The 22,500-nt window shown below is 39.2% G+C and overlaps 2 protein-coding genes across 4 annotated transcripts in view; one reads left to right on the top strand and one right to left on the bottom strand.

Moving 5' to 3' along the window:
- Nucleotides 1–22,500, bottom strand: part of LOC138039092 (semaphorin-1A-like) — a 75,814-nt gene that overhangs the window by 7,293 nt on the left and 46,021 nt on the right. Inside the window, exons 19-28 of one of the 3 annotated variants that reach the window (XM_068885264.1) lie at nucleotides 22,492–22,500; nucleotides 18,945–19,022; nucleotides 18,333–18,385; nucleotides 17,679–17,960; nucleotides 15,571–15,807; nucleotides 13,538–13,647; nucleotides 13,198–13,256; nucleotides 11,297–11,457; nucleotides 903–980; nucleotides 24–50 (exon numbers count right to left, since the gene is read on the bottom strand). The exon at nucleotides 22,492–22,500 is cut by the window's right edge and continues 68 nt beyond it. In XM_068885264.1, the coding sequence (XP_068741365.1) occupies nucleotides 24–50; nucleotides 903–980; nucleotides 11,297–11,457; nucleotides 13,198–13,256; nucleotides 13,538–13,647; nucleotides 15,571–15,807; nucleotides 17,679–17,960; nucleotides 18,333–18,385; nucleotides 18,945–19,022; nucleotides 22,492–22,500 (1,094 nt within the window). Of the gene's footprint in view, nucleotides 1–23; nucleotides 51–902; nucleotides 981–8,784; nucleotides 9,499–10,113; nucleotides 10,375–10,468; nucleotides 11,458–13,197; nucleotides 13,257–13,537; nucleotides 13,648–15,570; nucleotides 15,808–17,678; nucleotides 17,961–18,332; nucleotides 18,386–18,944; nucleotides 19,023–22,491 lie in introns of those variants that run through there. The other 2 variants (XR_011130362.1, XM_068885265.1) reach the window with 2 other exon arrangements.
- LOC138039093 (uncharacterized) lies at nucleotides 996–9,404 on the top strand. Its single transcript, XM_068885266.1, has 14 exons — nucleotides 996–3,387; nucleotides 3,542–3,664; nucleotides 3,773–3,844; nucleotides 4,241–4,312; nucleotides 4,415–4,559; nucleotides 4,651–4,900; nucleotides 5,056–5,419; nucleotides 5,890–6,084; nucleotides 6,656–6,842; nucleotides 7,357–7,605; nucleotides 7,838–8,009; nucleotides 8,164–8,312; nucleotides 8,489–8,683; nucleotides 8,944–9,404. Exons 1-14 carry the CDS (start codon nucleotides 3,049–3,051, stop codon nucleotides 9,066–9,068), a joined length of 2,637 nt encoding a protein of 878 aa, XP_068741367.1. The 5' UTR covers nucleotides 996–3,048; the 3' UTR covers nucleotides 9,069–9,404.

Raw genomic sequence — 22,500 nt, 5'->3', positions numbered from 1 at the left:
GATGTACACACGCCATGACCTACCTTGAGTTTGTTGTGACGAAGGGGATTCTGAAAGAAAATGACGTTGTTAGCTTTACAGACTAGAAGTCATATTGGCAAAGAGGTTCATGGAAACACAGTACGTTGTCCCAGGTGCTTTTTCTCGGCAGGAAAAAAAGCAAAGTAGGTTAGGTTGTTAAGTTAGATATCGTTAATTAGGGGAGTTAAATAATATTCAAATTCACTATCGATTCAGCAATTAGCCTTAAAAACTAGTACGTTAAAGCAACTGCTGATTTGCTGACCTACAACGCATCACATCACAACAAAGAAAACCTTCTCTAAAATGGCTATCATAGATGTGAAATGCTTCAAATTACGATACCAGGAAATGCACTAGCACATCTAAATTATTTCATCTCAGTTGTCCCACTTTAAAAGGTTGCATTTCTTAACGTCTTCCTTTCGCCGAAAACACGGGAACTGAATTAAATGGTGCAAATAATTTATAATTTCTCCATCATTCCTCTCTCTTTTTACGTTTTCTAAACAAGATTTGCGCTCCATTTTCTTTCTCGTCACCCGTTTCATTTGTCCCTCATTTTTCTTTTACTACCTGTAGCCATTTTTAAAAGGGTTCTTTTTGAAGGGCGTGGCAAAGTGTGCAAGTAAACTACTTACTAGCCTTCCACAGCGAAAGGCAAACAGACTCCTAAGCAAACCCAAGAAGGGTCTTAATTTCCTTTCCATAGGCCTCAACGACTTGCAAGAAGCTACAAGGCCAGAAGACGGAGATGTCGTTAACTCAACTCAATCTTCTGGTTGCCGCGTTGTCCGAACACAAGGCCAAAAACAAAATGAAAATAAAATAAAATACAGTTTCACACGCAACTTCCATAGCTCGTGCGGTGCTCGAATTACCTTGAATTTGAGGAGTAGTTGGGGAACTATTGCTTGTCACCTGAACAGTACTAAAAACCGGCTGGGTTGTTGGTTGTTCTGAAACCAATGTATTCGCATATTACAGTCAGTGCTTAGAAAACGGGCAGAGGGCAGATTTGAAATGGGAGAAATCTGTTGCCCTCTCAAACTTATGCATGCAGTTTGGTATCGTAAGAAAACACTATCAGCGAACTATTCCAACGGAACGTGGTCAACAACAACATCGATTTTTCAGCTGAACGAGAGTAATCTAGCAAAGCAAGGAGAGAAATGACAAAACACAACATTAACGCGCAAGAGATGGATGGAAGCTGCGTGACATAGATAAAAAGAAAATAAATGAAGAGCTGTTTCTGAGCAACAAGCATGGTCACTATCCACTTTGAATCACCGCGCAATCCTCCGTAAAAAAGGCATCAAGAGTTAAGTAGGATTGCGTCAGGCGAGCTGACCACCCTGATAGAATAGACTCCCTCGAACAGTTATCATTACTCATATCATGCTCGCACAAAAGAACACAGTAATATCTATGTCCCAATCGGTAAGTTTACACAGTTACGTTATCGCCGCCATAATGGATGGCGCAGGCTACAGATACACGTTTGTTGTTCAGCATTTTCATATTTCATCATCGTTATCTATGTTCCTGGAAGATGATTGCAAATCACCATTTGGGAAATTTCACGATTTCTGTCCACGATCGCCTCTTATAATAAATGCGATCGAAGGCTGGGTTCCGAAGTAACCTGGACAAAGAACATTCGCACCCACTAAAGAAGGACCATAACTGTTAATCAAATGAACTTTTGAACGTTTCTTTGTTACTTTCACATTGTTTTGTTGTAATAAAACTCCGTTAACGCGTAACTCCTGCTAAAGCTTTCCCTGATCTTAATATTTAGTCGTGCAAACTGAGTCGGAAAAATGGACGTCTTTTTCTGACTGTCGAAAATTGTGCCCTCTGAACCCCATCAAGGAAGAAACCTCGCCAAGAAGATGGCAAACCCTAGAAACACACTGAGCAATTTAAGTAAGGACGACAACAACAGCAAAGAGAACGTCATCTCAAAACATAAATCCGCATCATTTTGATCATTCCGCGACTATTCCAGCAAACCCTCGTTTTAGTAATATGAAAAAAGCGCTCGTTAACCAGTAAAGAGCTGGCATGAACAACCCTCAAGTAAGGAGACAAGATGAAACATTTACCATCAAGTGCTGACGTTTTCCCGAAACTTCAACTGGTCACTCATCTTTGCCGTTTTGCAGGGGACGCCGGAAAAAAATGTATGATGAAAATGTAAAACGGACCTGTTGTGATTGCTCAACAAATACACAGATTTTTGGTGTGTTTGTTGCCGTAGCGGTCGTCCTTGCTTCAGCTCGCAGCTTTAGGAACAACCACAGCACCCAAAAGAAACACTAAGTTAAAGCAGTAAGTGCAGTAACTGAGAAGCGCGTGTTGTACAAGAAGCATGCAGCCCAACAGAGAGAATTAGCATCGCCTTTACGTAAAACGGATGTTTTACCGTGGGAATGACGGTAAAATAAAATAAAAAAATGTAAATGCTTTGTTTATAGTGGAAGTGCACTTAGCTATCAAGCTAGTTTACAGGCACCCCACTTTTAACAATGTGAAAGAAACAATTCAAAGTTAACAGAAACATTATTAAGAACCCCAACTGGCAGGAGGCAACCAGTTGGCTATTTACAAAGCGTGGTAGAGTTGAATCCGGGACAACCGGAAACAAATCCAAGCCAGAGGTTAGAACGGGATTTGAACCCGGAGCAGCCGCATGCAAACCCAACGCCCTAGCCACTCGACCACGCTTGCCTCCGCTTAAAGTGCCCATGTCACCATTTTTTTTATTTTCTCATTCAAAAGTCCACATTAAAATACGAGCTTCTGCGAAAAAAATCTTCGATTTGAACAAAACGCAAATTTTTTATGATTATTTAAAAACGCTGAAATTGACCGCCATTTTGGCACACCACTCGTATTAGTCTTCTCACGGTCATAGAGGACTTGTGACGTAGGTTAAGGAACACTTGACCTCAGAAGTATACAGGCTTGAGAAGACTTGAGAGGTTTTTGACCGAGAGTTTATCGAGTAAAAGGTCAAGAATGCCCGAAAGATGTGTTGCTGCACGATGCGACAACACAGCAGACCACACAAAAGGAATTAGTATGCACAGATTTCCTTTTCTGAACTCTGAAAACCCCATTGCACAGAGACGAAGGAAAAAATGGATCGACTTCGTCCTTTCGAAGAGGAAGAACTGGGTGCCCGGGAAAACGTCTTCATTGTGCTCGATGCACTTCAAAGAGGAAGATTTTCAGTTTCGTTTGGACTCGAAAATGAAACGATCGTTGAAGTCTGACGAAATTGGGATTTGTGTGTACCCTTCGATTCACGCTGGTACAGAAGTGGAAGAAGCCCCTTCCAAGCGAGGAAGACGAATGGTGAGTTTTATTGTAATTGTGTGAAATATTTATCTCCACGTGTTGCGAGTGTCCATTGTCGAATAAGAAGTTCTCCTTAAAAGCCACTTTTGGAAAAAAATGTGTGGTTTATTGTTCTGGTTTAGTACTGCTGCTTATGCATTTCCTTTCGCAGTTAGTGAGATCTGCCAAGGCTCGGTTAAAGACATTAGACACGGAGGCTGATCATGAAACTTCAGTTTCGGCGCATTCGACATCGCTGTCATCTTCCGACGTGATACCGTCAAGTAGTCAAGAAGTAAGATAGTTGTTGATGTATACCAAAAACCGTGATCATAATTTTGCAGAAATAACAGCGAGGACAACATATGTTTTAATGAAAATGCTTTTCACATATGTTTTACAGTGTGACCTACCAGTAGATACTCCAGTTTCCCCAAATGCAGTGGACTCCAGTGCTACATGTAGCACTTACGAGGTAAAGCTCTTGATGTGAAATCTTACACTGTGCGATGAGCATTATGCCCTCATATATTGTTATTTGACATATAAATTAGTTGTAATATATTTTAAAGTTTATTTTGTCTACATTTCATTATCTAAGTAATGTATTTTAATTTATTATAATAGCTCAGGGAGCAATTATTACAGAATGCAGGGCCACTTCGTTCCACTTGTTTTACATGTGTCAAAATCCTTTGAAGATTGAAGTACAAAACAATAGGCACTTTTGTTATTCAATGAGATATAAATAAGTGGCCTTGTATTCTGTAGTTTAGCCACCAGTCTGTAGGTTAGATAACTACAACAGCAAAAAAAACTAATAAAAACTTTTTGGATGTTACATTATAGCCATTTAATTATTATTTTGCAGGAAGATGTTACACAGATGACTGAGGGTGCTGGTGTTGATTTAGGACTACAGTCTGATGCTAGCATGCAAATGGTACAGTGCTGTATGCATTTCACTAAAAATGTTATACTTAGTTGAAAGAAATGTCAGTTTAACAACCAAGGTTGCTAATTATTCCAAACTTTTCTAACATAGGGGACATCCACGCAGGCCCTTGCTGATGACCTATTAAAAGTAAACAGTATCCATCGAGAGAATGAAGTTTTGAAGAGGCAGTTGAATGGTGCAAGAGAGGCCCTCAAAAACTGTAAAGGCCAAAAAAGGCAGCTCAAGCGTAAAGGTTTGTAAGAATGACACTTCTAAATGCTTGAGAGGAATTTTAAATTTTTGTAATGTCTTGAAATTAATAACAAAACTATTTTTATTCCCAGTTGACCGACTGACACATGAGCTTCAAGCCCTCAAGTGGGAAATGGCTAGAGAAGAAGAGCAGGATCAGGAGTCGGAAATTGACGAGGACTTCCTTGGCAGTGACCAGGATGAGGATGAGGATGAGGACGATGACGCTGACACCATCGAAGAAGAACCTGACTTTTCTTGTGGATACCAAGAAGGGCTTTCCAGTGAGAGTGCAGAGGATAGCGAAACAGAGGATGAGGAGACACAAATGAAAAGCAAGAGGTACACACAAACATTAGAAACTGGATAAGCAATAATATTATTGGAGAAACATTCATGTGTACATGTATTAAGGAAATGTATAGTGCAAATGATGAGTAATGAACAATCATCAGATTAACTTTCTTCCTGGTTTGCATTTTTTTTTTGGTTGGCAGGATCCCCCTATCAAGTTCCTATCACGACATCAGAACAGAGCCTAAGTACATAGTGTTCTTGTCAAAACTGCTTCTGCTCTTTCAGTTCTGCCATTTCTGTCGCACAGGAAGGAAGCCTGAGATAACAGCAGAGCAGACTGGAACTGGGATAGTGATTAAAACGGTCTGTACCAATTCCAGTTGCAGAAAGGAGTTCATTTGGACCAGTCAGCCTTTTATGCCAGGCACTAAGATACTTGCTGGTAACTTCCTAATATCTATGGCCGTGCTTTTTGCTGGTGGATCTTTTACAAAAGTTAGACAGATCTTCTTGCACATGGGTCTGGCTTGCACTTCACTCAGCACATTCTTCCGACACCAAAGGGTAAATGATCATTGTGAAAGAAAAAAAACCCTTATTTTGAGCAATCTGTAAACGGTCAGGTATCGTACCAGCTGGAGCCAGTTTAAAGAAGCCATTAGGCTACAACCTGTTTAGTGCTCTCTTACCAAGTAATTCATACAATGTAGAAGGGAATTTTTCACCATGAAAGAAATATTTTCCAAATGTTGTTTTCACTTTCTTAGATAAATCCAGGGGTGAGCATGAATGAGACTTAAATTCCTTATGATAAGCATTACATGTGTCCTTCTTGGTAAAAAGTCACCCAAATACACACAATTCTGTCAAACCTGAGGCAATCTGAAAATGTCAAATAACCCTGCCAAATATGAAGAACTAATTCAACAATACTTGTGTTCAATCCTAGACATAAGTGCACTTCTTTATCCAAAAAGACTATGAAAATTTTATATCACACGACTGAATACGTAATTCGTTGATTATTGTTTTAGAATATGCTGATTCCTACTGTGCACTTGTTTTGGAAGAGGTATCAAACAAACCTGTTGTCTCGTCTGAAAGATATGGGAGGAATAACACTGTCAGGTGATGGGCGCCATGACAGCATGGGTCATTGTGCCAAGTATTGTGCATACACAATCTTCTGTTGCACATTACCAAGCATCATCCATTTTGCACTTATACAGGTATGCTAATAAGTTATGACTATCATGTTTTATTGTGCTTATAGAAATACACATGCATATGATTATATCAACTTGAACATTTCAAAGGGTAGAATGTGTAGTTCCAGAAAATATCCATACCCACCCCAAGGAAGGTTAATGGAAATTCCAAGGGTGAGGGAGGTTTCAAAAGCTCAATTTTTTGAAGGAAAGTGTGACATAAAAATGGAATTTCTAGAGGGGTGGGGGGTTCAAGCTAAAAAATCTTTAGTGGGAGGGGTATGGATATTTTCTGGAACAACACAATGTACAGACTGACGCCTACTTGAGATGGAACAATAGCTCTGTGTGTAATGAATCTTATACCATTGGTGCATGATATGTGGTGGCATAAATGCAGGATATATTGTAAACAAAACTATTGTTAGAGCAAGATTCTTTCGAATGAGACTGGATCATTCTTGTATCCTAGTGTTTTATTTTGCTATTACTACCATAAGCCCCTTTTGTCTTAAATTTTAAACCTTTCCTAATACTGTTTTAGAATGCATGTTCAGTTCTGAACTTACCCTTTTTCTATTTTTGTTGTCAGAGAAATCAAGCTGGAAGCTCCCCTGCCATGGAGTTTATGGGCTTCCAAAAATGCATGGACTTTCTGGTGGGATTTGGCATTGTAATTGCAGCCTTTATTTCCGACAGGCATACCCAAATAGCAAGTCACATGAAGAATGTTTTATCACATATAACGCATTACTTTGATCTCTGGCATCTTAAAAAGAGTATGATCATTAATAATTATTATTCTGTTGAATATTATCTGCATTGTTGTCTTTGTATTTTATTAAGCAAGAAAAGGGCGGAGACACTTCACAGCTCTTTGTACTATTGGCAAATTTTGTCTCTAGCTCTTGCAATTAACTGATAACCCCCCTCCACTCACATTTCCCCCAAAATGTTAGACTAAGTTGCTTTCTTCATGGACAATGTAGAATACAATCTCAATCATTTGAATAAGAATATAGAAAAATTCAATACTGGGAGAATTGAAAGTTGTTCTAACTTATGTTTAACTGTCTCAACTACTTTTATCACTTATTGCAATGTTTTACAATCGTAGTTTCCATAGTATCTGCAGTGATCTATTTGAACCTCCCACACATTTTACACAGGAAATACTCTATGTCCATTGGGCAAATCCTCATTTCAATCCAATCCTAAAGGGCAAGCTGCAATTAGATTATGCTTCCTTATGGTATGTATTGATGTTGCTCATATTTCTTTTAATTTTGACAGAGATCACCAAATTACTTAACAAACTAACAAAAGAAAAGGGGAATGAAGAACTACAGCCATGGGTTAAGCCCTGTGAGAGGCACTTGTACTGGAGTGCAACATCCACACTAGATGGGAATGGAAAGGTCATCTGGGCTAAGTTTAAGTCATTCCTTAGCCATATCATTAATAGGCACACTAACTTGGATGACCCACTTTTTAACAAGTGTGCACATGGAGACATCCCTGATCGCAAATGGATTGACCCAGGTATTGTTTATTTCTCTTGCTATTTGATATGACTTTTTTCTCAAAATTCCTTGCCTAAATTCCATTAATTTTGCAGAAATATTGTAAATTTTATCAACTTGCAAACACATAAATGAACACTTCAAACAAGTATTAGCCAATATTAAATTTTGCCACAGTAAACCTAACTGGTTAATGTTTATGACATGTATTTATGATTATTAGGTAATAAGTACCAGTATTATTATTTCAGAGCATACAGTGTACGATAAAGTAAAGAAGGCCCTCACTTCTGACAGTCTGAAAAAGGGCATCATTCAAGCTTCCCCAAGTGCACAAACTGATTGTCTGGAAGGCTTCCACTCGGTGTTGAACCAGTTTGCACCAAAGATAATTGCTTATTCCTATCTTGGAATGTACTGCAGGTGTGAGAAAAAAAATTATCTTTAATAATGGTTATGCTGTAGTGGTTTATCGACGGTGGTACATGATTTTTATCCCAACAAACCCCTTAGTAGCAAAGGTACAGTGTACATGTTTGGTCATATTTTCATCAGTTGTATTGTTTATGTCTTGTAGGCACATTTTGGCTGCCCTGCATTTCAACTACAACCTTCACAGAGAAGACAAAGTAAACCAAGATGACAGTGTCTCAGTCAAAGTAACCTACCCGAAGTTTAAGAATGGGGAAGGAACTGTCAGAAATAGGAAAATTGAACAGAACTTTGGTATTTATGAATTCTAACATGTTACCGCATGATGTCTTGTGATTGATCGATGCTGCAATTGTAGGAAAAAACACAGAAGTCATTCACTGTTAATGCTCGTCCCAAACCCCAAGCAAGCATCTGTAGACTGACTGAAATAGCTACACTGTGTGCTAATTGTTGTTAACAATTTCCAGATTATGTTGGTGAACTTTTCCAGTTTTTTCTGGCCCTAAGCAAGCAGCAACTTCGGGAAACGTGCAATGAATTGCAAACTATGGTTCCACCCCCCATGAACACCATGCTCGATAAGCAACCCCGGGAGGAGGCCATAAGGAAACAGAAAGAACGCTCAAGCATGGTTTCAAAGGATGTCCCTCCCACTGCAGCAGGTACATGCTGCCATGGAAACTTTGTGTTTAGACTTTCACTTCACATCCATGATAATCTTGTTATGTGCCAAATGCATTATTGAAAAGTTGTGATAAATGTATAATCTTATACACACAAAATGTTTTATTTTGTTAAATAGCCCTGAAAGTTTAAGAGTAGGAGTAAATTCTAATTACAACAGGAAAAACATTCTCTTTCGGTGGAATTTGTTTACAATATTCAAAGAATGAAAAAACAAGTATTTGCTTTATTATTGCAGTGTCAGATCAAGTGACCAATGAAAGGACAGAGCAACCAACAAGAGCACGTCCACTATGTTCTGCCTGCAGAAACCCAATGAGAGGTCACAAATCTGTGACTGACTGTCCAAGAAATAGAAGATAGAAATCCTAATGCCTCATATGCTGAGTGTCTGTTTTCCAAATCACTCAATGCTTGGCAAATTTTTGAATTTTTGAATCAGTATATTGTGATTTACTTTCAGTTTTTTTTAACCCAATGATTCATCTTATCGCAGTGGGAGAAAATGTGCACATGTTGGAAACACGGAATATGCAAATGTTACTAAAGTTACAAGAGTAATGATAATAACTTCTAAAAAATAAGTGTTCAATATAAAACTTGACTTTAGTCTACTCTACAAAACTATCAGTCAAACTCTCCTAGTTCGAAACCAGCCGACTCCTTGTCCTCGTCACTTTTAAATGTCTTTCTAATAGCAGAATATGCACAAGCTGGAAGGGGAATTCTTTTCTTGCCCAAGTAGCCATACACAAGCCTGATAAATTCCCTATAGGCTATTGCTCGGAGATACCTAGAAGAGGAGAGACCAAAAAATAATAATAAAGCACCATTTTAGGATGATATTTATTACTTATTTACTATTTTCCAATACTACTGGCAAGTGGTCAGCGGTCTTAGTAATTAACAAATAAAGAGGCCTAAGCTAGTATTACACTGTGATATAAAATGCAATGGCAGTTGAGAACATGTGGGAAATGTAGAACACATGAGCTGGTGGGGAGTATTTTCTACATTTTGAGTGTTTCCAAATGTATGGAGTGTTTTATCACAGTGTAATACATGGATTAGGCCTCTTTATTTGCTTTATGATGTAGAGGTTATGTTGCGAAAAATAATAAAACACACTTTTTCTTTGTTATTATACTCACTGATAACACACAGGTTCTGGACCAATCAGAGTGTGTGCAGGGTCCCATCTTAAATTTGTATTATAATAGTAAATAAATAACAACAACGACCAAAAAACACTACAAGGAAATTATGGATTGTGCCTCGACAACATTCAAATCCGTATTTGTTACAATTTGTTATAATATTGGTTACCACTTTGAATCAGACATCTGAAATGGTTCAAGACCTCTAACAAGCTAAGAAGTGAAAACTGTAAAGGAAAAATCCACCGCACCTTTCCTCAGAACCAGTTTTTTTGTAGGCTTGCTTCCCCTTGGTTCGGTATTTGCCACTCGCTAATCGAAGGCTCCACTTTTCTAGGCAAACTGGCCCAAATCCCGGATGTTCGGTTATACAGCGCAGCTCTTGTCCTTCTTCGAGGTCTTCCAGAACAATTTCACTTGTAAGCGCCTCACAGCAGCCTTCAATTTCTTTACAGCAGTAGCATTCGCTAATGTTTATCAAAGGTTCGCGGCTACAATTACCACATGTACACCTAAAAGTGAAGTAATTCGCATGCGGTTAGTCCTTCACACACCAGTTGATATAAAGACAACAACAACCAATTCTAATAATAGAAGTTAGCTTACCAGTCTTCCACACGAACAGAATTTTCCAAGCGTCGTTTCAACTCATTTTCTAGCTGATCTTTCTCCTCAATCTCTTTCCTATAGTTAGCAAGCCATTCCTCGTCCGCTAAGGGTTCATCCGCATAAGGTTCAAGCGAATTACCGGTAGCTCTTGTGGGCGACTCTTCCAGTTCCAAAACGCAATCATTCGCTTCAACTTCGATTTGATAGTCTTCGTTTACGCTGCTATATTGGTCGCTTTCTGTGTCGGAAGCACTCTCTATAGAGGACATCACTTAGTTCGTTTGTATTTGATGAACACAACTTCGATAACCTCTTTCGTATATAGTAAACACGGGAGGCACGCGAACAAGCGTTCCTGAAACTACGTCACATGATGAGCCCGTACTTTCTCGATCAGCGGAAGGGGTGTACCAAACAAAAGTAGGATTGAAAAAATCATAAGAAATTCGCGTTTTGTTCAAATCCAAAAATTTTTTCGCAGAAGTTCATATTTTAATGTGGACTTTTGAATGTGAAAAGAAAAAAAATGGTGACACGGGCACTTTAACATTTACGGCCTTTTAACATTTACTTCATCTTTATGCTAAATTTGCAAAGACTCTTCTGAAATTTATAAAAAACCTCTCTCTTGATACTTAACAAAAAAATCACAATTCATTGCCTGCCCTTTTTTAGGTCAGTCTGTCCCGCGAATTTAAGTGGTCCACCATTTGTCCTCGAATATGACAAATGAATGGTCTTCTGTTTTACATTATTCTATCCAGTTGCATTTCTGTTTTGGGGTTTTGAAAGTGTTATAGATTGCCATGCAATAAATGATCTTACCATTTGTGGGCTCGACATAAAGTGGATGAGACATATCCACCGTGAAATATCCCACTTTACCAGTGGATACTTCCTCTTGCAAGTCTCCCAACAGCTTAGCGTTTGTGCTTGTTGGATAAGCAGCAAAGATTAGCGTCAGTTTACAAATTACACTCCCTTTACTGTGAATAAAGAACAAAAACAAATTAAGAACGGAGGAAATTCGAAAAATTGTATATTCGCAAGTCAACATTTTTGATTACCATGATGAGAAATAATTAACAATTATTCCATGAGCGCGCGTTGGATATGAGATGGTAAATAGCCAACGGGGCGCGTAGCGCCGAGTTGGCTATAACCAGTCTCATATCCAACAAGCGCGAATGGAATAATTGTTTTATTAGATTCCCTAAACTCCAAAAGTTTAGAAGTACGAAATACGAGCGAAAAATGCGAGAAAATCCTAGCGAAATCGAAAAAAGTTGATGAAGATGTGATGTTGTGTAATACCTCGTGGTCAGACAGACGCCGGCTCATCACAAAAACATTTCTTACCTTTTCGCGTATCTCTAAGCTTCGAAAGTGATCCAAACTTTCCACAAAAACGTTTTTCTTTTGCTTTATACCGAAAGAAATTTCGCTTTCTGGCGTAAACGTTTTTAAAAAGCGCAATCATTTACCATATAAGGTCAAACTGAGGTATATGAGCTGATAACCGAGATTGAGTGAACCAATCAGAGCACGAGAATTCCATTATCCGAGGTTGAGAATTTAATAATACACCTTATTAAATTCTCAACCTCGGATAATGCATTTCGCGTGCTCTGATTGGTTCACTCAATCTCGGTTATCAGCTCATATACCTTAGTTTGACCTTATATGGTAAATGATTGCGTTAAGCGTTGCTAAACTAATTTTTTTTTTTTGCCGGAAAGCGAAAATTCTCTTTGCATAAAACCGAAAAAGAAAAAAACCTTTTTTTGTGGAAAGTTTGGATCAATTCCGACGTTTAGAAGTATAGTACGCGAAAAGGCAAGAAATGCTTTTGCGATGAGCCTTCGTCTGTCTAACCATAAGGTATTACAAGTACACAACATCGCATCTTCATCAAGTTTTCTCGATTTAGCTCGGGATTTCTCGCTTTTTTCGTTCGTATTTCGTAGTTCCAACTTGTGGGACTTTAAGGAATTTGATAAAACAATTATTCCATTCGCGCTTGTTGGATATGAGACTGGTTATAGCCAACTCATATCCAACGCGCGCCATTTTAGTAATCTTTTGTCTGCTTGCAGATTAGCCCTTGTTGCCTCGTTCTTAAGCTAAGGGCTAATTTGCAAACAAACAAAAGAATAATAAAATGGTGGCCATTTTAGAATAAGGTGTATTATAGACTATCGCGAAATTATAATAATTGATCATAGCTATCTCTTCCTAAACTTGCAAACAATGCCGATTACACGTATTAAAGAATACCAGTGAAACCACTGAGGTTGACAATATGACATACCGGTAGTTCCATACTACTCTGATTCGAAGAAAATTTGAATGCAGCTTAAAACATTTACGCTACAATACATTTTTGTATTGAAACAAGGGTTGCACCAAACTATTCCTGATATCGATGAAGTCCTCACAGACGTCACTTTTAGTCAGTGACATTTTCGCCTCATACAAATATAAATGACACTTAGATTTAAACTAACGCGTATGCTGTGTTCAGTAATCTTCTGCAACTTAATGTACCAAAGCTGAACATGTGGAGATGGTCGCAAGGTTGGAAACTGGCCAATTTTTCTCTTCTTTCTCCTCTAACCTAATTACATCAATAAGCTTCCTTGTACATACTCGTCTCGACAACTTTTTGGTTGCTACCACTTGCCACATTTTTCAGGCGATACATTATGACAATAAATTTACCATACCTAAAGGTATCCTCTTGACATCCAATAAAGGCTTGGTTTGCAGAATATAGCTCGCTCACCTGAGTCACAAGGCGATAGAAATAGTAAAAATGGGATGTCCATGAATTGAATAATAGACGATAGTTTAAAGTACCAATAAATAAATACGAACAAGATGACGCAGAGAAATTTCGTATAAGGCTTCTTCTCAGGAGTACCTTCTCAACAATTCCACTTTAAAAAATGGAGAGCTAAAAAGCTCCACGCCTTAAACTTTACAAAGGGCAACCTAAAAGACGAAATGTACATATGCACACATAGTTGAGATCAAAAACATGCAAACCACTACTAGCAAACATACCGCGCTTCTGACTTTATCCGTCAGGGTTTTGTATTTTTCCGACTTCTCATCCAAAAGCTCTGCGCTCCATTCTTCATTCGTGAGTCTTAATTCCGCTTTAACTTGCTTATCTGATGAAAAAAGAAATAAAGACAACGGCTATGGAAACAACACCCGCAAAGGCTAAAATGACAAATCTTCCGACCAATTCCGCACCACCTCCATACAAATTATAATTTATGAAAACTTGGAATAATTTCATGGTAATTTCATGGGCTTCATGGTATGAGACCTTTGATAAACATGGTTGGTGTATGGGTTAGCTTGAGAATTAAAACCCACATAAATTATTTTAAAATCTTTATGTTTCATGACATATAACTGGCTCATTGAGTTATTTTTTTGTCCAAACGTGAACAGTGGTCGCTCAGCAGTCTCTCGAGCAACAGGTTAACGATAAAGACGATCGACAAAAAGCAAAAGCCGAGAAGATATGCACTTACATAAATCTTTACAACAACATTTCTATGCAAAGGGAGAAGAGTATTAGAGAGCCGTGGGATGGGTGTGGGTGAACAGGAAACAAAAATATGAGCCCAGTGAGCCATGCCAAGAGAAAATTAAGGACACAGAGAGGGAGTCGCCAAGTCTAGCCCTTGAGATATATTTATTTCAGTTATTTTAAGATGTCACGAAACTGAAGTCTGTTTTCCAAGAAGTCCTGTTTCCACAAAGTCAGAAGAATGAGTCAAAATGGCGTCCCGAGTGGACTTGCGGTTGGTTGACAAAAACGAGCTTCAGGAGCAAGGAAATTGGTACATCTTACCCCAACTCCCGGAGTGGTAAATAAATTCTACAATTTCTTGTGAATGTAATAAAAAGTACGCATGACGTCATTCTTAATAGTTGCGGACGTCTCGGGAAACAGTCTTTCGATTTTTGTGAAATTCACATCTCCCGGCCAACGCTCCTACACTCTTTCTTTTCTCCCTTATTTTCTCTTTGCCATGCTTTCTCTCTGATACTTTTCAGGAAGAAGAATGAAAGTGTTCTACATTAAAAGAATCCAGACAGACCGACGCAAAAGGAAATGCAGAATAATCTGAGTATGTTCATTGTGTTAAGTATTTAGAAGTTAACGATAATTAGTTAATTCATTTTCCGCAACTGAGCCATTTCCGGTGTTTTGAGTAGCTTTTGCAAAAAATTTTCAGATAGGTAAATGCAAGAGACAATATCACAAACGTTAGTGACTAGACAACATTTTGAAAGTGCAAAAACCCACACTTCCAAGAAAATCAAAGGCGTACTCTAAGAACTATGGGATATCCAAGCTTGATCGCCGTGTGATTATATCCCCACAAGTCGTGCATTTAATCGTAAGGGGGTTTCCTGGTGGGCAACAAAGATTTTGTTCATTCTCCTCAACCCCACCGTATCCCCCTCCCCCTCCAAAAAAAAACCAAATCAAAATACAGTTCAAGAGCACAAACATTCTCGGAAGACATGTGTTAAGATAAACGATCCCAAATCGCTCCGCTCTCTGCAGCCTGGATTCCTGAAAGCCCTGGAGAACGAATCGCATGCGAGCTTTGACCAGCGGATTATGCCATGAATAAAATGAATGAAGTGCAGGTTATAGACAAAAGATACATGTGATCCACGCACTTATCTGGACAATTTGAGCAATAGACCATTTCCAAATTCTCACGGCTGGACTGGATCTAGCATGAAATGGAGGCTAATACGGGCAAATCTTGTCAAATGCAAATTAGTTTGCCCGCATTAGCCTCCATTTCATGCTAGATCCAGTCCAGCTGTGATATTTCGAAAATGGTCTATTGTCCCTAAGGTTATAGACACCTGCAAAATTCTATGACCTCCGTACAATGCTCTACCAATAATTAAGCTATGACGACAGTTGCGCGCCAGGTCAATTTGTTGGGTTCGAATCCCTTAGAAGCCACATGAATTTTTCAGAGGTCAAAAAGGGACAACTGGCAAATAAGTGCGAGGATGACTTCTATCTTTCGGATTATGCCATGTCCACCAACCATCTAAATTGACAGCCTTGCTAAAGGATGATCCGAACTGATTTTGTGCGGTGCAATAGTATGAGCGTTGACCAGAGTCTGCGGTGATTAAAACTTGATGCGAGTTGACGACGTGTGTGGTGCCACCAATCACCTTGTGTATAGCAACACGAGGAGTAGGCAGACCAGAGGCATTGCAAACAAACAAAGATGAACCATTGATCTTCACAAGACCTGATGACAGAACTGGTAATGTACCTGAAAGCATGTAACCAAAAAGAGCGATTTCAATCAAGTGTTTAAAAACCTAAAAAATAGGATGCGCATGCATAGTGATCCCTTCCCCACCGAATCAAAGTTAAAACCGGCCAATTCCGAGTTGTGCGCAAACATTTTCCCGCGCTTCTAGAAAGTTCTCTGCAATTGCTTGGAACTCTGCTTGATTCACAGCGCTATTTGTCACTGTTGCGACTGGCCTGGCTTGGGATCAAGCGCTGCAGTTAAAGAGAACGGGACGGCGAAACGTGGTCCCACGCTACGACTGGTAGGGGTCATAACTTCGGCTTTTATTTTTACGACAAAAACCGACTTTCTTCAAAAAGCGTGTTGAAAAAACTCCCTTTTCGAAAAGAAACGACTTCCTCTAACTACAATAATCCACTGAATGCAAGTTAAAATCCAAACGAGGAGGTGTCTGTAAATAATTTGGAATGCATGGGTAGACGGAAACATCAATTCTGATCGGTCACGCTCACAAAGATATCTTGCGTCCTACAATTTAAATTCTGTTCAAAAGTTACAATTGAGACTACATCATCAGTAATACAAACCGATTCCTTCTTCTCAAGGAAGTAGTTAACAACCGCCAATTCGACTACCAATCTACTAGTTTTTACGCGATGACGCAAACACAGATTAGAGATTAGAAACATCTTAGAGCGAGTTTCAATCGAGTGTCGTAAAACCAAAACCAAAGTAATTACTTTGGCCAATCAAAAAGGGCGGAGACAGTCCGGTAAACCAATCAAAACTCGAAGTAATTACACGTAGCCGACACAAAGCGCGGGAAAATGTGCACGCGCGAGCCACGATTGGTTTTGGTTTCACTTCTGATTGGTTGAAAAAGTAACGCGAGAACTTTGAACCAATCACTGAGTGAAGTAATCATAAACCAAAGGAATTCGCTAATTACTTTCGACACTCAATTGAAAACCGCTCCAGTAGCTTAGCGTTTGCCAAGGAACACTTACTCTGATTACGACGTAAACATTGACTTGATTCGTTTTTTACTAGGCACTGTGTTGAAACGTTTTTTATCTCTAAGCATCGACAATATTAAGATGAATCGCTGAACAGAGTCAGAGTCAGTCAAGATACAACAAGTGGTTGGTACACGACCACGGCGAGAGGTTGTTCCCAGAGATCGGCCTTCGGGCCTCTTCTTTAAAATGTTTTCCAAAACGATCTACACTTCTCCACTGATGAAAACAGGTTCTTTATGTACGCTGACGACCACCACCTGTTTTAAGTGGCGAAGACAACTAACGAAGCGGAAAGTATTTTAACTGAGGGAGGAAACAACATCTCGGAGTGGTACAACAGCAATCTTTTTCAAGGAAATTTTTCTAAGTATCAGGTGATGTGTCTGAGCGCGAGGAATTATCACAAGGATTTACAAATCGTTATTAATGACACTGAAATAGGCTATTTTCGAAATATCAAATATTCAGCTTGATAGTGAGTTAGTGAGGACAAAAACATGTAAACAATGTTTGTAGAAAAGTCTCCTGTCAAACTGGTGTTCTTCTGCGATTACGTAACCTTATTCCGACAGCTGCTAAATTACATATTGTTAAATTTGCTATACTACCTCACATATTGTCAGAGTGAGACTGTCTGGCATTTCAGTCGTTCTTCTAATGCCAGAAAGCTAGAATGAATTCAAGAACGAGCACTTCGGCTTGTTTATTGTGACAAGAAATCGACGTATGAGGAACTCCTGCAAAGGGCGAGACTACCAACACTTCATACGCGACAACTACATCGTAACCTAGCGATTTTACACAATAATAAAGTTCTTATTTACTTACTTACGTTCACGCCCGCCCTTCCAGTCGTACACAACTTACCATTTACGTCCACAGCGCAAGAGGACGATCCCATTTTATTAGATACGAAACACTCATAAACACCAAGAAGATTGAAGTTAAAGTTGTATATTTCTAGTAATCCTTGATATTGGTCTTTTCCTGCTTTGATTTGGAAATCTGCACTGGCGGAAGTCACAGCTTTGGAGTCTCTCGTCCATTTAGTCACTTTTGGAAGCGGTATTCCACGGTCCACTTGACAAGCCAGCGTAGAGGTACCTCCCACTTGCTTCTTGAGCATAATCAGCGAACACGTTGGAGGTTCTAACACAGTACAATCAATCAGCTTTCTCACTTTTAAAAGTGACTTATACTGTACCAATGGCAATGAAATTATTTAGTATTCAGTAGCGCATTAAGTCTGTAATATGGTAAGCATTGCGTTCAGCGAGTAAGCTGACAAGCTAAGGGTCACACCTAACTTGATATGTGAGACGAAAACTATGGGGTGATTCAATTTATCTATGTTAAAAGGAAACAGTGACAATTTGATTTCTTGGGCCCGGTCCATCGAAAAGTAAGGATATGGTGGACGTAAAATTAAGCTTGCGCTCTTAATCGTCTTACGCAATACTCTCTAGTTGACCTGTATCATTCATGTACGAAGTTGGCCTGGAATTCAGAGTTGAAAATCACCTTCAGGACAAACTTTGGTGAAGTTGCCATGAATTATATCCTGTGCCCACTCGCTGTGTCAAGGAAAAAAAACACGCATTTAGCATTTAAATTTATTCATTGAAGGGAATTTTTAAATTTCTACCCAATAATATTTGCTTTCAACCAGTGTACTTATCAAGCAAATGAAAATATGACCAGCGTTTGTACTACCAGGGACAGCACAGTCAGCTTCCCGAAGAAGTAAGTAATATCCTGGCGCCTGGGACCTTTCTACCTTCTGGATAGGAAAATTATTGCATTAGGGCCTTGTAGACCTTTTTCATATAAATTCAATTTAGAAAAGAAAAATATACGGCGCAGTCGCTCCCTAGCATAATTTCTTCCTTCACGTAAACAGTTCCTGCGATGTGACAGGTCTTCGTTTGTAACCGAATACCCGAATATGTAACATCAGTGTTTACAAACAAATTTGAAAGTTTTTGACGCTTATGATGAGCTCTTGTCGTTTGAAAAAAATCTAGAGAAGCGGCAAGAGTTACCATATAAGTAAGTAGGCAGCGAAACCTTATAATGACGGTGAACCCCCCAATGAATATCATCGATCAAGGTCATAAATCTGATATACCATACCTTCCTTCCTTGTTTTCGAATATTGTGCATTTGTTATTGCTCCACCCACAATAAGGATCCAAACTAGAAACACAAGTCCTGAATAAAAACAGAACAATATCAAGGGCTTCTGAAACATTAGGTATGAAGCGATAATCACATTGTTTGTACTTGCGTCTCTAAGAATTTAGCTTTGCAAACGGCAAGCAAATTTAAGGATAAATAAAGTTTTTTTTGGTATGTGTAATGTATCCTAGTCTGAACATGAAATTTTATGGGTCGATGATTACAGCACTTTTCTCAGGATTCGATCCCAGACTCGGCGTCATATTCGTGGGTTGTGTTTTTTTAATTCTCTTCTCTGCTCCGAGAGGTTTTTCTCTGGATACTACTCCGGTTTTCCCCTCTCCTCCAAAATCAACATTTGATTTGATTTGATTTGAGTTAATTTCGTTAGTGTCTGCAATTAGTGCTCTTGTGCTAAACCCTTGACACTTAAATAAAATTATTATTATTATTATTATTATTATTATTATTATTATTATTATTTTATCAAGCACTCATTGTCATCTGTTAACTCTATTTGGTCGTCTGCCCAGTCTCATCTACCCAAGAAGATCTACAATTTTACCATTCGCTAGATCATCTGTGATCTCTCTTAGGTAGCCATGAAGGGATTTGCTCTCCCTTCTTACACACTCCTCGATGCCAATCAGTCCTCTTCCCCCTTCCTTTCTCGGCAGGTACAGCCTCGCAACATTACTCCTGGTGTGCAGACAGCCATTCATTGCCAAGATCTTCCTAGTTCTTCTATCCATGTTGGCTACCTCCTCCATTGTCCAGTCCACAATCCCCGCACTGTAGCGTACTACACCTACAGCCCAGGTATTGATGCCATCGATCACATTTTCTCCATTGAGTTTTGATCTACACAACTTCTTGACTCTTCTGATATACTCCGATGTTATCTTGCCTTTCATCTTGGTGTTGAGAGTCTGGTCCAACTGTAAGATGCCAAGGTATTTGTAGCCTTCCTCCTCTATTTCCCCGATATGCTGGTCGTCGGGTAGTTCTATTCCGCTACTGCCAACTTGTCTTCCCCTTCTCATTTCCAGGACAGCACACGTGTCTAGCCCAAAAGACATCTTAATGTCTTGCGAGAAGATCCTTACTACTTGAACAAGTCAGTCTAGTTAATCTTTGCTAGCTCCGTACAGCTTCAGGTCATCCATGAATAGTAGATGGTTAATGGGCTTCATGTCCTTTGCCAGTCTATCCAAGCCATTGACAAGTTTGTCAACCTTCTCCGGCAGTTCTTCAGGATTGCCTTGTCTACAAGCAATTGATCTTTACTTCCTCGGGATCGCTTCCTGCACCCCTTCCGTTCATGTTAGCAGTCCATTCCTTTCCAAGTGGTGGTATAACTTCTCTCCCATAACTCCTGTCAAGAGCTTCTACATAATGGGTAGGCAGGCAATAGGGCGGTAGGTGCTGGCCTGGGCACCCTTCGCTGTGTCCTTTTGTATCAAAACTGTTCCTCCCCTGACCATCCACTCTGGTACATTCCCTTGACATATACAGTCGTGCAAGCATTCTTGCAATCTAGAGTGCAATCCTGTCAGTTTCGTAAACCAGAACTCCTGAACAAGATCAGGGCTGGCTGCCTTCCACTTTGCCATCTTGCTCATCCATTTCTAATATCCTCCACAGTTATTCTGATATCTTCTTGCATCTCTGTTGTACTGCGCTCCACCTCTACATCCTCTAGCCAAGATGCTCCCTCATTGTGACCGACTTCCTCCGACCAGATCTTGCTCCAGAAGGAGGTTGCTTCTGTGGGATCAGGTAACACCGTTTCTCCTCGTTCCTTTCCATCTAGTGTTCTGTAGAACAGCTTCTGGTTGGTTCTAAACAGGTGGTTCTGTTGGAACTGTTGCCATCTCTCGTCGTATCTTTTGATCTTAACTCCATCTGCCTTGATCTTCTGTTTCAACATGCCGGAGACATACAAAGTGCCCCTTTCCTCAAGATGATATTTGCTGTTCAACCTTTCCCTCTCTCTTTGTTTCAGTCTCATGTTTCCTCTTCGGACTACCTCAATCTTGCTCAGGTATTTTCGCCAAGTTTCTATACTCCCCTTAATCTTTCTCTTCCAGAATGGCTCCTTCAGTTCTTCTCCCTTTCCTCCCTTTTATCATTCCATTCTCTCTGTAGTAACATGCGCAGCTGCATACATTAAAGAATCCAGTTCAGTGATGTTGTGCGACTGAATCCATTGACGACTTCATTGATTTTTCCAACTTCTGCTTTCAGCTTCGTTCTTTCGCATGACTTCAGTGATGGTAATTCTATTCTCTGTTCTAGTTGTATAATTTCTAGGATCCTGTCGCAAAGGGCTTCCAGTTCTGGGCTGATCTCTTCTTGTAATTCTTCAGCAGTGAAAACTCTGGGTTCCTCTTCACGTTGGTGTTTCTTCTTGGGTATCAGATGTTGTTGCATGGTCTGGTGCATCTGTGGTAAGAAGCTCCGTAGTTTCAGTCTCCTGATATTCATAGTCTGGTGTATCTGTGGCATCCATGATATTCCATCAGTATGTGCGTGTGGAGAAAACTTCACAATAGACCACGCAATGATTTGCAAACGAGGGGGCTTTGTAATCCAACGTCATAACGAGTTGAGAGACCTCGAGGCCGACCTTTTGAGTATGGTGTGTAGCGATGTCGAGGTCGTGCCAATTCTCCAAGCCATCAGTGAAGAACATTCGCCTTTCGCTTTCTAGATAGTTTTAGCGACTTTTAGACGTATCAGATTATTAGATTTGGAATTTGTTCAGATTTTAATGTCTTCAGCAAAAAAAAAAAAGAGACAAACACCATTCTTCATGTATAGTAATTGATAGAATTGTTGTGAATGTCTCTTTTAGCATTTTAATAGATTATATGTTGTAAATTTAAGATTGTTAGAGAATTTGTTAATAAAGATTGTTATTATTATTATTATTATTACTTCGTTTCTATTTCAATTAAAGTTCATGTAACTTCGTTACATAACAAATGGCAGGTGTTTTTATAAAAGTCAAGACATGAATGACTTTGCTGGGACTATTGCTGGGACTATATTCAAGTTTTACTGTCTGATGAGTGCGTAAGCACGAAACTCGGAGTAAGAGTGAATCATGTGTTGGTTTCATTAGCCTCACCTTTCTACGATTTAGCTCTACACTTACGTGTATTGAGCACTATTTTAACAGTGTTGGCAGCCTTATTATTATTATTATTATTATTATTATTATTATCATTATCATTAATTATTATTATCATTATTATTATTATTATTATTATTATTATTATTATTTTGTTTTGCTCTCCTCTTTGCTTGTTTTCATGTACTGTGCTGATCATTGAGGAGCTTAACACAAATGGACATGTTTTTCTCGAGGCTTTTAATTTAAATCAGTTCGTAACAATAGCCGCGCCCGCAGCTCAAAAAAAATTAAGAACTGTCTCGGCCATGATTCAATTGAGTACATAAATTATGGTAACTTTTCTTGCGCTCTATTGTGACATACCTGCAGGCC

This window comes from Montipora capricornis, chromosome 2 (assembly GCF_036669925.1).
Source record: "Montipora capricornis isolate CH-2021 chromosome 2, ASM3666992v2, whole genome shotgun sequence".
In the NCBI taxonomy this organism is placed as follows: domain Eukaryota; kingdom Metazoa; phylum Cnidaria; class Anthozoa; order Scleractinia; family Acroporidae; genus Montipora; species Montipora capricornis.
Note: the sequence above shows the minus strand (reverse complement) of the source record. Positions and strands in the feature narration are given on the sequence as shown.